Genomic DNA, 14,456 nt, shown 5'->3' on the forward strand with positions numbered 1-14,456 from the left:
CCCCGCCTCCTGTGGTCCCCACCCAACAGGACAGGATACACACAGCTGAGGTGGTGGCGATTGCGAGAATGGTGCCTGTGGGGATAGATTTCTGGGCATCCCTCAGGTCCCCGGAGCGGTTTGAGCCAGCCATGATCCCTGGGAACAGAGGGAAAATAGAGCAGGAGCCAGGGAAGTGGGAGCAGGAGCCAGCCCGCGGGAAGGAAACCCAGGATTGCATGCCGGCACATGGGGAGACATTGGGGGTTCCCTGGTCTCTTGTCCCTAAGTCTCTCGTTTGCCCCACGAGGGGTGCAGCCCGTGCAGTTGGCATCTATGTCAGCCTAGAGAAAGCCCAGTGTCGCCACGGCTTCTCCACGCCCCACCCCCATCCTGACTCCGCCCTCCCGGCTCTCCCCTTCACCTGTGACGGAGGGGAAGTAGATGCCAACCAGCAGGGTGAAGTAGGAGGTCATATCACTGAAGACATAGGGCTGGTCCATGTCAACAGGAGTGCCCTCGGGCAGGCCCGCGGAGGCCATGCCCCGCCTCTCCACAATCACCCCCTTGGTCAGGTAGGAGCTCCAGAGGTTCTCTGTGGGGAACAGGAGAGGCTCAGGGCAAGGGCCAGCATCAGCGGTCCAGAGCTCGGGGACAGAAGCTTGCGTGGTCGAAAGGTGAGGGTCAACAACAAATGAATGAATAAACAAAACATGATCTACCCACACAGTGAGATGTTGTAGTCTCCAAAACTCCCTGCCAGCGAGCCCACTCTGACTCACAGGAACCCTGTGGGGCAGGGTACAACTGCCCTTGGTGGGTTCCTGAGGCTGTAAACCTTTATGGGAGCAGAAAGCCTCATCTTTCTCCCACGAGGTGGCTGGTGGATCTGAATTTCTAACCTTGAGCTTAGCGGCCCAATGCGTAACCCACCTCACCATCACTGAGTACGAGGAGGACTTAGACAAAATGTTAATAATAATAACCAGCCGTAAAAAAGGGACGAGACCTAACATCTGCTCCAACATGAATATACACCTTGAAAAGATGCACTGAGTGAAATAAGCCAGGCACACCGGTGCGATCACTGTATCATCCCACTTCTATGCAATCGCCAGACAAGTATATGGAAACTGGAGATTGGATGTCACCAGGGACTGGGGGAGGGGCGAGGGAAGAATGGTGGCAGGCACATTTGGAAGAAGACAGCGGTGACCGTTGCACAATGTCATGAATGCGATTGATGTCACCGAGCCGTACACTTAAAATGGTTAACGTTGAAAACCTGATGTTAAGCATTATTTACCACAACTTTGAAACACCAAAAATAGGGCTCAAGTTCTCACTCCCCACCCAGCGTTGGCTCCAGTTTATTTCCATCAGCTTTTCCAACATGCCTGTTTGGGGCCTGCGAGGGTCTCGCGAATGAATTCTAGCTCATCCCTGCCCTCCAAGAGCTCAACCTGGTGGGCTAAGAGGCCCAGGAACACCCATGCCAGACTGACTGTGCATGCCCCCAACTGACCCTCACCACCCGCTCCTTACGCAGGCCCCTTAGCTCAGCAAATGGCACTCCCACCAATTCTGAAATCCGGGCACCGCCCTCAAGGGGCCCTTTCCCCCCACCTCCCAGGGAAAAAGCTGTCTCTCGTTCCTGCCTGTTATCCCTCGGAAGTATTTCTCAGATCTGCACCTTCCCTCCATGCCGGCGATTCCAATCTTGGTACTACTGGCCCATGGGGCCGGGTGGCTCTGGGTTGTGGAAGCAATCCTGGGCCTTGTGGGATGCTGGGCCCTCTGACCTCTTCCCCCGTCACCTGTGGCTCCCCATGTCCCCTGAGGTGGGGTTACCTGCAGGTGAGGACCACAGCTCCTTCCCCCAAACACAGCCCCACCATTCTGCTTCAGAAGAGCATCGTGTGTCTCCGCTGGGCTGACAGCATCAGCCTCCTCCTGGCCTCCCTGTTTCTCTCCTCTCACCTTCTCACCCACCTGCACCAGCGGCCCAGGGACTCTTCAGAAGTGAAGCTTGGACACAGGCCCCGCCCTTACTCAAAGTGCTTTAGTGACCCCACCTGGGCCTGGGCACAGCCCATCTCTTCAGCGAAGCTTGCAGGGCTGCCACGTGACTCCTGCCAGCTTTCCCAACCTCAGCCCTGCCTCTCTTTCCTTTGTCCTTTGTGCCCCAGTCATAACACATTACATGCGGTTGGAAGGATGCAATATGCTCTCCCATGTCTGCATGCTCTTGGACAAGCTGTTCTTCTGTCGGTGATTCCCTTAGGATAAGCGAGAACCTCCTATTTGTCCTTCAAAACCCTCCTCAGGTGAGTCCAGGAAGCCTTGTCTTGCTGTCCTGGACACAGGAGCACGCCCTCCCTGGAGCAGTCTGTCCTCATTGGGTACACATTAACGGGTATTGTAATGCATGTGCTAACATCTGTCTCTGCTGCTAGACCTGCTCAAGGTCAAAGATGGCGACTTCTTTATCTTGTGCTGCTAGTGATCATTGCAGAGCTTTGCACCGCTTCGTAGGTGCTTCTGAAGACTGCTAAGTGAATGACTTCCTGCCCCACAAGGTGGTGGGCCATCTGAAGGCTCTTATTCACCTCTAGCCCTCGTTGATGCTACCGACAGAAATGGTCCAGAGTAGATGCTCAGTTCAAGCTGGTTAAGTTTAACTGCATCCTAGGAGAACCCCTTAATCCTGACCGCTTAACCTAGAATCCCTGCTGCATGCCCTGTGATCCAGCCCGCTCCCCTCCCCCAGACCTTTGATGAGGCCACTGGCAGCACCAGGAATGCCCTGGATCTCCGTGACATTGTTTCGGGTGAAGTACTCATCACAGGTGGCGTTGAGGAAGCGAGAGGAGCAGAAAAGGCCCCAGAGCCTCGTGGTCACTGTCTCGTTTCCTTCCCAAGCCAGCTTGGCGCAGACATCAAAGCCATGGTGAGACAGTGTGCGGTTCCCCAGGAGACAGATCCTAGGGAGAGAGTCAAGGGAGGACAATGGTGCTGGACCTACCATTGCTGCCCTGCTTCTCAGCAGAAGCCACAGGGGCCCCTGTAAAAAGCACCCCAGCCAGGGCCCCACCTCCAGATACTCTGGTTTAATTGAGATGGAGCCCATGCACCAGGGTTTGTTTATAGCTCCTCCCAAGTGGTTCTATTATGCAGCCCAGGACGGGAACCAGTGCTTTAGGGCAATGCCACACTCCAGAACCATGGACAGCGATCAAACATGGTCCCTGGACAAAGGGCTGGAGGGCAATTTGCCCTAGGTAGATAGGCAGAACCAAGAGGATGCTGAGCCCCTGGGCCACCTCATTTGTGTCTCTCCCCATCCTAGAAAAGCTGTCTAACAACAAAAAGTTGTCCCATCCCAGGGAGTTTTCTCCATCCAGAAAATGTCCTCCCCTTCACAAATTGTCCCCGCTTAGGAAGACCCTGGGAAGTCCACCCTCCCTGTTGACTCTCACAAGGGAAACTGTCCCCACACTCAGAAAAGACATCCCACCCTTGAAGTTATTTCTCCTTCCAAGAAAAATTGCTCCCGACCCACAACCGCTCAGATGATCAGAAGTAGGGAGAGGGCCTGTGGCCGTGACTGGCAGGAAGACCCCGAATTCAAGTCAAAGTGGGAGAAAGCTCCCAGGGGTAGCACTCACGGGAAGTTGGGTGGGTCGAAGGCAGACTTGATGACACCTGCATAGATCGCCAGGATGGAAAGGATGACACAGCCCAGGAAGACAAGGGCAAACTTGTTGACATACTTGACGCCCACAAACACCACGGTGGCCATGCAGGTGAGCACACAGGTGCCGTACACACGCATGTTGTTCAGCATGGCTGCTGCCTCCCCGCTGGCATCCTCGGCCTTGAAGATGGCCATGGCTGGGAAGAGGTAAGCCTGTGGGGCAAGGAGGTCAGCTGAGGGACCCAGTAAGGCCCAACTGAGCATTCTCCCAGGGAAATCACAGAATTACACACAGGGCTTTGAGGGGCGGGGAGATGCTCACCATGACAACAGTGCAAGACTGGGAGAAACATCCAGTGACTGAGGAATGCTTAAGGGACCTGCCGAGATTATTATGCAGTCAAAACTTAGAATGCTGTGACAACGATGTCGAGAGCTATTGTTTTATTACCGGTTGTCCTTCATAATGATCATCTGTTGCCGTGGTAATTTCTACCTCAGTTATTGCCGCCTAGTCCCTAAGTAACGCTCTAGAACAGGGTCGAATGACCCCAGTTGGGTTTCCATGACTTTCGGTCTTGACAGGAGTAGTTAGCCTCACCTTTCTCCCTCAGAGCCATTAGGTGCCAGCCCCAGACCTTGTGGCTTGCAGCTCAGTGAGTGGTCCACGGTGCCACGAGGGCACCTCCCTCCCTAATAGAAACATGGACGTGCATTGGTTGTCGAACACATTCTGATGGGGAGCTGTTTTAACAGGGTGAAACCAAATTTATGTGGACTGATTCAAAAAGCTTACCATGTTATATCACATTTTTAACATCAGATTGTTTTTTGTTGTTTTTTTATATAAGAGAGAAGGTTGTTTGTTTTTAAGAAGGTGTCTTACAATCTCAGTCTCTCAAATATAATGTGCATATCAATACACATGTGTGAGTATCTGTGTATGTGTGTGTGAAGATACACCAACATTTAAGGATTGTCTTGAGCAGAGAAAATGTGCATCATCTTTCTTCTTTGCATACATCTGCATGTTCTTAAACTGTGACACTAAATATGATTGTGTCTGTATTCATACAGCAGTTTGAGGCTTATAAAGAATATCCACAAGGTGATTTCATGAAGAGAGAACGACTTACAGTATGGTTATAGTTTACAAACGAGCCCAGGAAGCTAGCTAGTAGTTATGGGAGAAAGACGGGGCTTTCTACTCCCATTAAGAGTTACAGCCTCGGAAATTCACAGCAGCCGTTCTGCCCTGTCCTGCGGTGAACGGAGCCAACTGGGCGGCAGTGAGGGTGGAGTTTTTGGGTTTATCACTTACAACGGTAGGGTGCCATCTTGCTTAGGAAAAGCCACACTGGGAGGAAACCCAATGAAACATCTAGGCAAGTTTCTCGGTGAGGGGGGAGGGTGATTTCCTACTTCCATATCGTTTTGACTTTATACAGAAGGCAGAATTGATTTTGCAATAACAGCCACCCCAAAGACTTAATTTATTTAATTCACAGAGCTCTCTAACTCTTCTCTCATTGTTCACCTGCTAGGGCCTCAGGTTCCCCACCCACCCTGGGGACCCTGCTCGCTGGGGACCCTGCACGCCTCTATCCCCAGAGGCTGGCTTTGCCCTGGTTCTCCCAGGCCACGTGGGGTTGTGGGAAAGCACTAGTCCCTTCCACACATCCTTCAAACTGACCGGGCCTTGCTTTCTTCCAACTCCTGAGAAAGTTGCGAAGATAAGAGAAAAAATTATAATATTCCGGGTCCAGGAAGGGCTACAAAGGACAGACGCTTGCTAACTTCCGGCTCTACTTTCTCTATACCAAGGGACTTCCACTCCCAGCACCGAAGACTGGAGACCCTCTCCTACAAATGCTGCCCAGCCACTTGGCTTCTTAAGAAGTGGTCGGTCCCTTCCCCGCGTCACCTCTCTGAACGGATCTCTTGACACGAGTCCCTTACATCCTTCTGTGCTGTCACCCAGTCACCATCCACCCTCGACAATGAGCACTCAGAGTGCTCTGGGCACGGCCCCTGGCACGTGGGAAGCAAGCATTAATGGGAGCGCTTGCATGTTGTTCTTCCTCCTAGGGCTTTGGCCAGGATTCTTACTCTCACCCACCACCCCTGCCACTTGGTGGCTGAATGACCATGAGCGTGTCACTTTCTCTCTCCGAGCATCAGCTCCCTCCTTTGTAACATGGGCACCATGACACATAGGCCACATCAGGGTTCCACATGCTAACTGTAAAGCACTCAGAGCTCGGCTGGGAGCCCAGTCGGGGCCTGAGGACTGGCAGCTGCTGGGGTTATATAACGACTGCCTTTCCTCGCCCCAACTGGACCACGCACACTGTCAGAGCAGAACCACTGCTGACTCCTCTGGGCCCTTCCTGACTGGCTGGTCTCGGGGAGGTGTCCAGGGAGTGCTGGTGAATTGGGACCCCACCCTCCTCCTTGGCCCCTCTCACCAGTAGGATCTCGATGGTGCCCAAGATGTACATGGCCCCCGCAAAGGTGGTGCCCAGGTAGAAGCAGAGGCCCACGGCGCCCCCAAATTCTGGCCCCAGAGACCTGGAAATCATGTAGTACGAGCCTCCCGCTGCAGAGAGAAGCTAGGATCAGTGAGAGATGCAAGAGGGCCCTGGCTGCTGTTACAGGGAGGGGGCTCATTGACTCAGGTGGGGGGGGGGCACCTCTCAAGCCCTCACAGGCTGCCGCCATAGAGAGGAACCCGGCAGAAGACCCAGCCAGCCACCCCACCTGTGCTTTGCAGCACCAATTACCAAGTTGCTAATTACTCCTCTAAAGAGGTCATGGCTCAGAAAACAAGCTAGCGGAGAGGAAGGGCCAGGCTGAGGGGAGAGGGCTGCCCTGCTCCCATTCAACACCAGACACTGCTCCCCTCCCTTCTCCCCCAAAGGGCTGCACCTACCTACCCCATGGGCACTTATGGACCAGCTCCCAGGTCTGCGATGTTTTCTCTGAGGTCCTCTGGGTGCAGTCCCACCCCTCTCCCCTCCAAACCAGGCCCCACTCCTGCCCCTCAGGTCCCGCCACCTCCCGGAAGCCCCAGTCACATACCAGGCACGACACCATTGGTGGCGATGGCACTCATGGAGATAGCTGTGAGCATCGTCTGTGGAGAGATACCAGAGAGGGGAGACTGGGCGGGGGCGGCGGGGCCTGGGGGGGAGCCAAGTCCTATACCCCATACACACCCGCCAAACCACAAGTTCCCTTCTGCTGAGCACCTCCTTGGGCCTGTTCCAAACTCTGCTCCTGCCAAGCCCTCCTTGTCAAGGAAACAAACCTCTCTTTCACCATGCACACAGAGAAGCACTCCCCACCGCATCCCGCCCGAGAGCGCCGCGGTCCCAGCCCTGAGACCTGACCACGTCACTCCCCACGCCCTCGGCCTCCGTTTCCACGTCTATAAAATGGCACAGCGCGTGCCCGGGGGTCTCTAATGTTAGAGGAGAGGAAACAGACGGTGGCAAGAAGGCCAGTGTTAGGTGAAGACTGGATGTTTTTGTTTTGTTTTGCTTTGTTTTCTAGGGAGGGAATGGAAAGAATCCTGTTGTCTGGGACATATAATCCCATTTTTTTGCGAGTCTAGACCTACCCAAATGTTGCCTTGGATCGAGATGATGAGAGAATCCTATTTTCTCCTAGATGAAGAATGATGCAATGATTCTTCATTGGTTGTGTAACTACAAATGTATGTGAATGCACTCCCGCGCGCGCACCGCGCACACACACACACACACACACACACGCACACCTAGGTGAATGCTGGTTGACAGTCCAAAGGGACAAGGCTGTGCCATGAGATTCAGGAGGAACCAGTCAGACCTAATTTATTCTCTGAGACCCTAAGCAGTGGTTACTATAAGAAGCTCAGGTCTCTTGCACCCACCCCCGGACTCTGCCCACTCCCAGGCGCTGCCCAGCCCCAGCTGTCAAGCGTGGGGAAGGGAAGGCCTGTCACTCACGCAGGAGCAGCAGATGAAGACCATGCAGAAGGATTCCATGATGCCTGCAATGCCCACCACCCAGGTGAGTCGCAGGAAGAGGATGACGCCAAAGATGTTCTGCAGGCACGGTAGGTAGACGCCCATGAAGGTGCCCATGCGCGGGGCCTGAAGAGAGGCCAGAGTGGGTCTCTGCAGCCCCACTCCAGCTCCTCACTCCCCATTTCCCACTATCCTCTTCTCTCCAGCCCCATAGCTTCATCCCTCCCCCCTGGGATGCTTATCCCCCTTCCCTTCCTTGCTCCAACTTTTATGCCCCACCCTTCTTGTCTCTGTCACATAAACTCCTTCCGCTTTCCTTCGCATTCCACCCTCTAGCCCAGCCGTTCTCAACCTGCAGGTCTCAACCTCTTTGAGGGTCAAACGACCCTTTCATAGGGGTCACCCAATTCATAACAGTAGTAAAATGACAATCAGGAAGTAGCAACAAAAATAAGTTTAGGGTGGGGGGGTCACCACAACATGAGGAACTGTATGAAAGGGTCACAGCATTAGGAAGGTTGAGAACCCCTGACCTAGCCCAACCCTCGACTCCCATCCCTTGACCTCCACCATCCATCCTACCATCGATTCCATTTCCCCTCCCCATACTTCCTCCCTGCTCCTCTCTGGCCCACAAGGTCCCTACCTGAACTGGCTTCTTCTTTCCACCCTCATTGTTTTCTGCTTCTTCATGCTCCCTGCTTCCCTGGGGCAGGTTGGTGTAGTTGGCCAGGCCACTGAGCAGGGAGGACACCATGGGGCTGGTGTCCATCTCCTCCTGCAGAGGAGAGACAGTATCAGGCGGCTGAGAATTCAGGGAGAGATCGGAGGAGCTGGATGGGAGGGGACAGAGATGAGATGAGCGAAGGCAAACTTACTGATGTGGGGATGAAACAGGGAAGGAGGAGGGGTCAGTGGGCTGGGAAACGGGGGTGAGGTGGGTGGCCTCCAAAGAAGGGCCTAGGGAGAGAGGAAATAAATTCAGAGAGGAAGAAGGTGGACTGAAGGGAGCTATGAGAGGGGGGCTCCCCCTAGGGAGGGTGGGAGCAGCTGATGGATGGAGAGGATGGAGTGGGGGGGTGATCCCCACCTCAAACAGGGCCATGTTTTTGCCATCATACTCTTTGCCCTTCTCAGCGTCCGTGCTGTTGATGAAGGGGCTGCTCTCCTTGGGGTTGCTGTCACCTGTGAAGGCAGTGGAGTCAGGGGTCTGGCACCAGCTGCTTGGCCTCTGTCCACCTGGGCACACAGCTGTGTGGCCACTTTCACTCTTCTGAACTTCAGTTTGCACGTTGGGAAAATGGAGCCAATGTGGGTTCCCTTGCAGGATTTGGGGTTGACGGCATGCGTGCACGCCCTGGCATGGGTGTTTGATCAAGGTGCAAGTGCCTCCTCGCTCTTGTCATTGACCTGTGTACCTTTAAGACTCTCCATGGACCCCTTCTTGACCATAGTGGCCCAACCTGATGTGGGGGGGGGGTGTGCTTTTGTCGCCACCCCCCCAACAGAGGAGGGTCCTTTCAGAGACAGAGAAGCCTCTATAGGGCGTCACCTGGGCTCCCTCATCACCGTTCCCAATTCCAGGCAGAAGCCCAGTTTCTGGGAGAGAGAAGCCTCCGATTAAGACCCCAAGAAAACTGCACTTCTTGGAGAGGTAACTCCCACCATCAGAGACCTGCTACACCCTTTATGCCCCTTAAGTCACCATGAATTCAGTGGATGTGGACCTCTCCATGGGAGAAGGAGGAGCCTAGAGTCACAGGCTCAGAAACCCACAGGAGCGGTTCTGCTCTGTCCTACAGGGTCACTATGAGTCAGATTCAACTCGACAGCAGTGTCTTTGGTTGCTTGATTGGTTTGGGGGTTACCACGTGCCAGCCGGGGTGCAGGGGGATAAACCAGGCTCAGACCTCATCCTTGGCTTTAAGGAGCCCATGAGCCAGTAACCTGATTTTTCCATCCCAGGAAGGTAAGTGCTGTGATCCAAGATGAACGGGGATTGTGGGAACAACAGGGAAGGCACTCAGCCCAGCTCAGGAGGTCACCGAAGGCTTCCCAGAGGAAGTGGTGTTGAGACTGAGGGCTATAGGATGAGTAAGAGCCAGACGGGAGGGAGGCGGGAGAGGGTTCCAGGCAGACAGAACACTGTGTTCAGTGGCCCAGAGGTGAGCATGAACCCAATGGGTTAGAGGAAGAAGTTCGATCTGGCTAGAGTCTGAGGAAGGGCCATTTTGTGGCCTTGAAGGATAGGGGAGCCGCAGGGGAAGGTGAAAAGCGAGCCTTGCCAAGCAAGTGCTGGCTGCATCCTCCTTACCAGAAGAGCAGGTCAGGCTAAAGAACTTGGACTTCATCTACAAGACAATAGGAAGTCACTGAAGAATTTTGGGCAAAGAAGTGCCCCCCAAACAGACATATTTTAAAGCAATCACTCTGACTTTGAGGTGAGGAATGCAGAAGCCAGTGGGAGATTTTTAGTAATCCAGTGGAGGGTTGGTGATGGGAGGGCAATGGACAGACCCAAGAATTCTTAGCACAGATTCTGCACCAGATGTTTACAGCAGGAGGGTAGGAGAGTCTGAGATGAAACCTAGGGGTGCTAGCATGGCCTGGGGGGGAATAGGTGGGTGATGATGCTAGATGGGGAGACTGGAAGGGGAGAAGGTTGGCATGGGGAAGATGTTTGGCTGAGGATTAGGGGCTGGGGGGCTCAAGTGGATATGCCCAGAGGCCACAGGAGTATATGGGTCAGTCTGGGACTCAGGAGAGAGGAAGGAGGTGGAATCAGGAAGAATGCAGAGCCAGGGGCCTGAATGAGATCACTCACAAGAGTCTCTTGGATGACAGAGGAGGGTCTGTTCAGAGAGAGAGAGAAGGTTCCAGAGTCATCACCCTGACTCCAGCCACCACCGGTCCATGCAGGATCCTGCTCTCTGGACGCTGCAGAAACCCTCACAAACCAACCAAATCCCAAGCGAAGACCAGGCCCTCTGTCCTCTGAGTCTTCTGGCCCCTGCATCTCCTGACATCCCTCCCCTCTCCATCTCTCTATCTCTCCAAATCCCCGTTTCCTCCAGGAAACCTTCCACCTAGGGCCCATCCCCAGGGTAGGGCCTCTACCTCCTGTTATAAGCCTGATCTCACACTCTCCGAATGACAGATGGGGAAGAAGTGATGCCTCATCTGCTCCAAAGACACCCACCGCCAACTCTCTCCTGCCACCACTTCCACCTTGGTCATCAAGGCAGGAATTCCTGCTGCTTCCCGGGAAGAAGGGCCAACAGCTCTCTCTTCCCCAAAGACTCCTTGTTGTAGGACCTAGCTCCTAATAAGGTGCTCAGGGGAAGTCACTGGAGGTAAATTCCCTTCCTGACCCCTGAGATCACAGAAGAGCTGTCGGGGCACAGAAGAGAGGAAAAATAAGAGGGGTGAGTTCCCCACTCTATTTAAAGGCTGACAAGCAATCTCCCTGACAAGCTATCTCCCATCTCACCACACCAAGCTGGGGGCTTCCTTAATAGCCGGATGAGATGAGAAGAAATTCACTAGAAAAAGGTGTGCCCTCACGCTGGACAAGTGACCGAAATGCTCTAAGCCTCAGCGTAGTCCTTTGGAAGAGGGTAGTAATCAGGCTAACTAAACTCGTGGGGCTCTTGTGAGGATTAAAGGGAATACACACGGGGGTGCCTTGGCGCATAAACATAGTATTGCTGCTTCTCCTTATTAACATACGCTGTGTCCCATCCAGTCGGCCCCATGCCACTGCCCTTGTTCCCACTGAGATACTGAGGGCCCTGTCTGCTGCGTGGCTGGGTCCTCTGCTCTTGAGGCCAGAACGACCGACCCGTGTCCTTTCGCGCCCCCTCCTAATCCTTTGCTCCTTCGCGGGGACCAGTGGCTTGTGGAGAGTGGAAAAGAGGGGTGTCCAGGCCAGAGACCCAGCAACCAGGCAGCCCCGTGCCTGTCTCCATGGCGACCGCGCGGGCCGAAAGCGCAGCGCCATGCCGGCCACGCGCCCGCAGCCGCTTATGTAACGCCACGCGCAGCGCGGAGCCAGACTGGCCCAGGCAGCGGGCGCGGGGCTGAGCGACTGGGAGGGGGCGGCTCAGGAGGCTCGTTCCGGGTCCCCCCTTTCCGCCCGCCGCCTGGGTCGGGCTCCAGGCTCCCCACCTCGTCTGCCAAGGCTGATTGGGTCCCCTCGCTGGACCCCCGGCGCCCAGGTCGCGAGGGGTGGGGAGCTTCGTGGAGCTCTCCACGGCGCAGGACGGCGAGGAGAACACTGCCCTGATTCCCCGGAGCCCAGATTCGGGGAGACAGGAACGCAGAGCAGCGCGCGAGAGGCCCGGCCAGACGGAGGCTGAGCCCGCCCCGCCCCCGCCCCCTGGGAGCGCTCAGCCCGAATCGGCTTTCAATTAAGCTGCGGCGGCCGGAGGCGGACTGAAGAGTGCCCCCTGGGGCCTGGGACCCAGGCTGTGGGGCCTGGGGGGAATCCCCAGACCAACTCCAGGGGGTGGGACGGGGGCGTCAGACCCCAAGGGGCCCGGAGACCTGGGGGACGGTGTTCTCAGGCTCGTCTTTCGTTCCGGGAGCCCACTGACTCATTCCTGCCGCTGCCCCCAAAGCCAGGAGCCGCTCCTTCTCATACACACCCCCAAAGACCTAGGATCTGAGACGCCCCGGGACTCTGAATCAGAGGGTCCCTCTTCCCTCGAGTCCTGCTGGTGCTTAGCGCCCCTGCAGCCCACCATCTAGGAGTCTCCCTCTCTAGGGCCCAGGACTCCAGACCCAAGTCCTGACCAATCTAGTGCTGGGTCCGGACCCTGGATATAGAGAGAGGTGGTCTCTAGAGAGAGGTGGTCCCGGCCACAGCGGGGTCTGGGAGCTGGCTGGCAGGGGCTGGGCTCGGGAGCAGGGAGTCCTAAGCCATGGACACGCTTCTTTCAGCCTCCTGAGACCACCCCCCATGGGAAGAAACCCCTGGTGGGCCTTGGGAGGCTCTAGCCCCAGAGCAGACAAGCCAGGGTGGGGGTTGGACCACCCCCACAGTCTGGGTGCCCCCCAAATCATTTATCAAGCTGAGCCCTGGTCCCAGAGTGGGGGCATCTGAAGGGGATCCCGGATGGAAATGACCCCCCTTCGCTACGGGGCACCGCGGCAGGATGCCTGGCATTGCCGCAGACTCGACTTTGCAAAAAAAAAAAGAACAACAACAAAACCTCCCCACACACACACACCACCGCCGCCGCCTCCAAGCAAAGCTGCTGCGGGATGGGGTGACCCCAGGGTCACTGGGGAGATGGATGAGATGCCAGCCGGTAGTTCTGGGTCCTGTATTTCACTCCGTCCTACATAGGATTGGGGGGTGGGGTGGGGGCTAAGACAAAGGAACAGGGGCCCTGGTGGCCAGAGCCACCTCCAGCAGCACTTGGCCCTAGCTCGGACCCAGGACCCCAAAGACCTCAGAGTTCTGTTCAGGCTACTAGCCCCTGGAAGACCCCTGTTTCAGCTCTGGGGTCCTTCTTCCAACCCCCAGAGGCGTCTATGGGAGTCTCTCCCAAGGGTCAGGCAATGCCCAGGGGAGCGTTTGAAGGCGCTGAGCGTAGACCAGCAAGCGAGCTAGCGGGAGGCGCTGGTGCGCAGGGGATGCAGCGCCGACGAAGGGTGGGGGGTGGGGGCGGCTGACAGCCGTGATGAATGGCTGAGACCGCTGGGGGGCGGCGGGGGCCCAGGGAACCCAAGGGGGTGGCTGGCCCCAAGACCTCCGAGCAGGGGGAGAGCGGGCGCAGAGACAGGACTTGGTCTCGGAGCCCCTCTACTCCTAGTGAATCTCCGCACCCACCGCAGCGAATCCGCAGTGTCCGCGCCGCCGCGCCGCGACTCAGCCACGGGGACCCCATTCTTGAGCTTTCTCTGGGGGAGCTTCCAGAGCCGACTAGAACGACCCCTTTACCCAATCCTGGGAAGCCCACTGCCGCCCCCAGGGTACCCAGAGGAGGTGGGAAGGGGAGAAAAGAGGGTCCTTTAGGTACCGGTCCTGACCAGGAACTCCAAGAATCTCTGAAGGAGGGAGGTACACTTCAGGTTGGACTTGAACCTCAAGCAGCCCTGGGGGAGCCCCCACCTCGATTGCACCAAGTGTCCCCTTAAGGAGACACTGCAGCCCGGATGGGGGCTGTCATATGGCTCCAATCTCCCATAGCCACCTTTCCCCCACCTTTCTGAGACTCTGGAAGTCTCAGAGGGACTGCAGCAGACTGCGCCCTCCAGCACTGCAGGTCCCCTCTCTGGGCCAGGACTCCAGGGTCCCTTCTGGGGAGACTGAGCCCTCCTCCCGCTCCGTCGAGCTCCACGTCAGCCTATTCTAGTTCCACCATCCCCTTCCCACCTCCTCCCCCGCGGAGCTCATCTACGTCGGCTCGGGGCCGCAGAAAGACCGCCACCCCTCTGCCCCCGGCTCTGCCCCCGGCCCTGCCCCCGGGTGCGGCGCATTCCAGAACGGCGGACAGCGCCGGGCGCATTCCAATGGAACGCTGCGCCAGGCCGCCCCGGTGGGTGCGAGCTCTGCTGGGCAAGAGGCGCCCCCGCGCCGCCTCTCACACCCCAACTGCTGAACCACCAGATGAGATGAGAAGAAATTCACTAGAAAAAGGTGTGCCCTCACGCTGGACAAGTGACCGAAATGCTCTAAGCCTCAGCGTAGTCCTTTGGAAGAGGGTAGTAATCAGGCTAACTAAACTCGTGGGGCTCTTGTGAGGATTAAAGGGAATACA

General features: G+C 56.2%; 1 protein-coding gene across 1 annotated transcript in view; it reads right to left on the reverse strand.

Moving 5' to 3' along the window:
• SLC12A5 (solute carrier family 12 member 5) overlaps positions 1-14,456 on the reverse strand; it is a 37,610-nt gene that overhangs the window by 15,481 nt on the left and 7,673 nt on the right. Inside the window, exons 2-10 of the mRNA XM_004698028.2 lie at positions 8,780-8,874; positions 8,336-8,467; positions 7,669-7,815; positions 6,758-6,812; positions 6,145-6,275; positions 3,648-3,889; positions 2,752-2,963; positions 404-574; positions 40-138 (exon numbers count right to left, since the gene is read on the reverse strand). Of these exons, the coding sequence (XP_004698085.1) occupies positions 40-138; positions 404-574; positions 2,752-2,963; positions 3,648-3,889; positions 6,145-6,275; positions 6,758-6,812; positions 7,669-7,815; positions 8,336-8,467; positions 8,780-8,874 (1,284 nt within the window). The remainder of the gene's footprint in view (positions 1-39; positions 139-403; positions 575-2,751; positions 2,964-3,647; positions 3,890-6,144; positions 6,276-6,757; positions 6,813-7,668; positions 7,816-8,335; positions 8,468-8,779; positions 8,875-14,456) is intronic.

Source organism: Echinops telfairi, unplaced genomic scaffold, assembly GCF_000313985.2.
Source record: "Echinops telfairi isolate 266 unplaced genomic scaffold, ASM31398v2 ScPeMD7_5592;HRSCAF=6446, whole genome shotgun sequence".
NCBI lineage: Eukaryota > Metazoa > Chordata > Mammalia > Afrosoricida > Tenrecidae > Echinops > Echinops telfairi.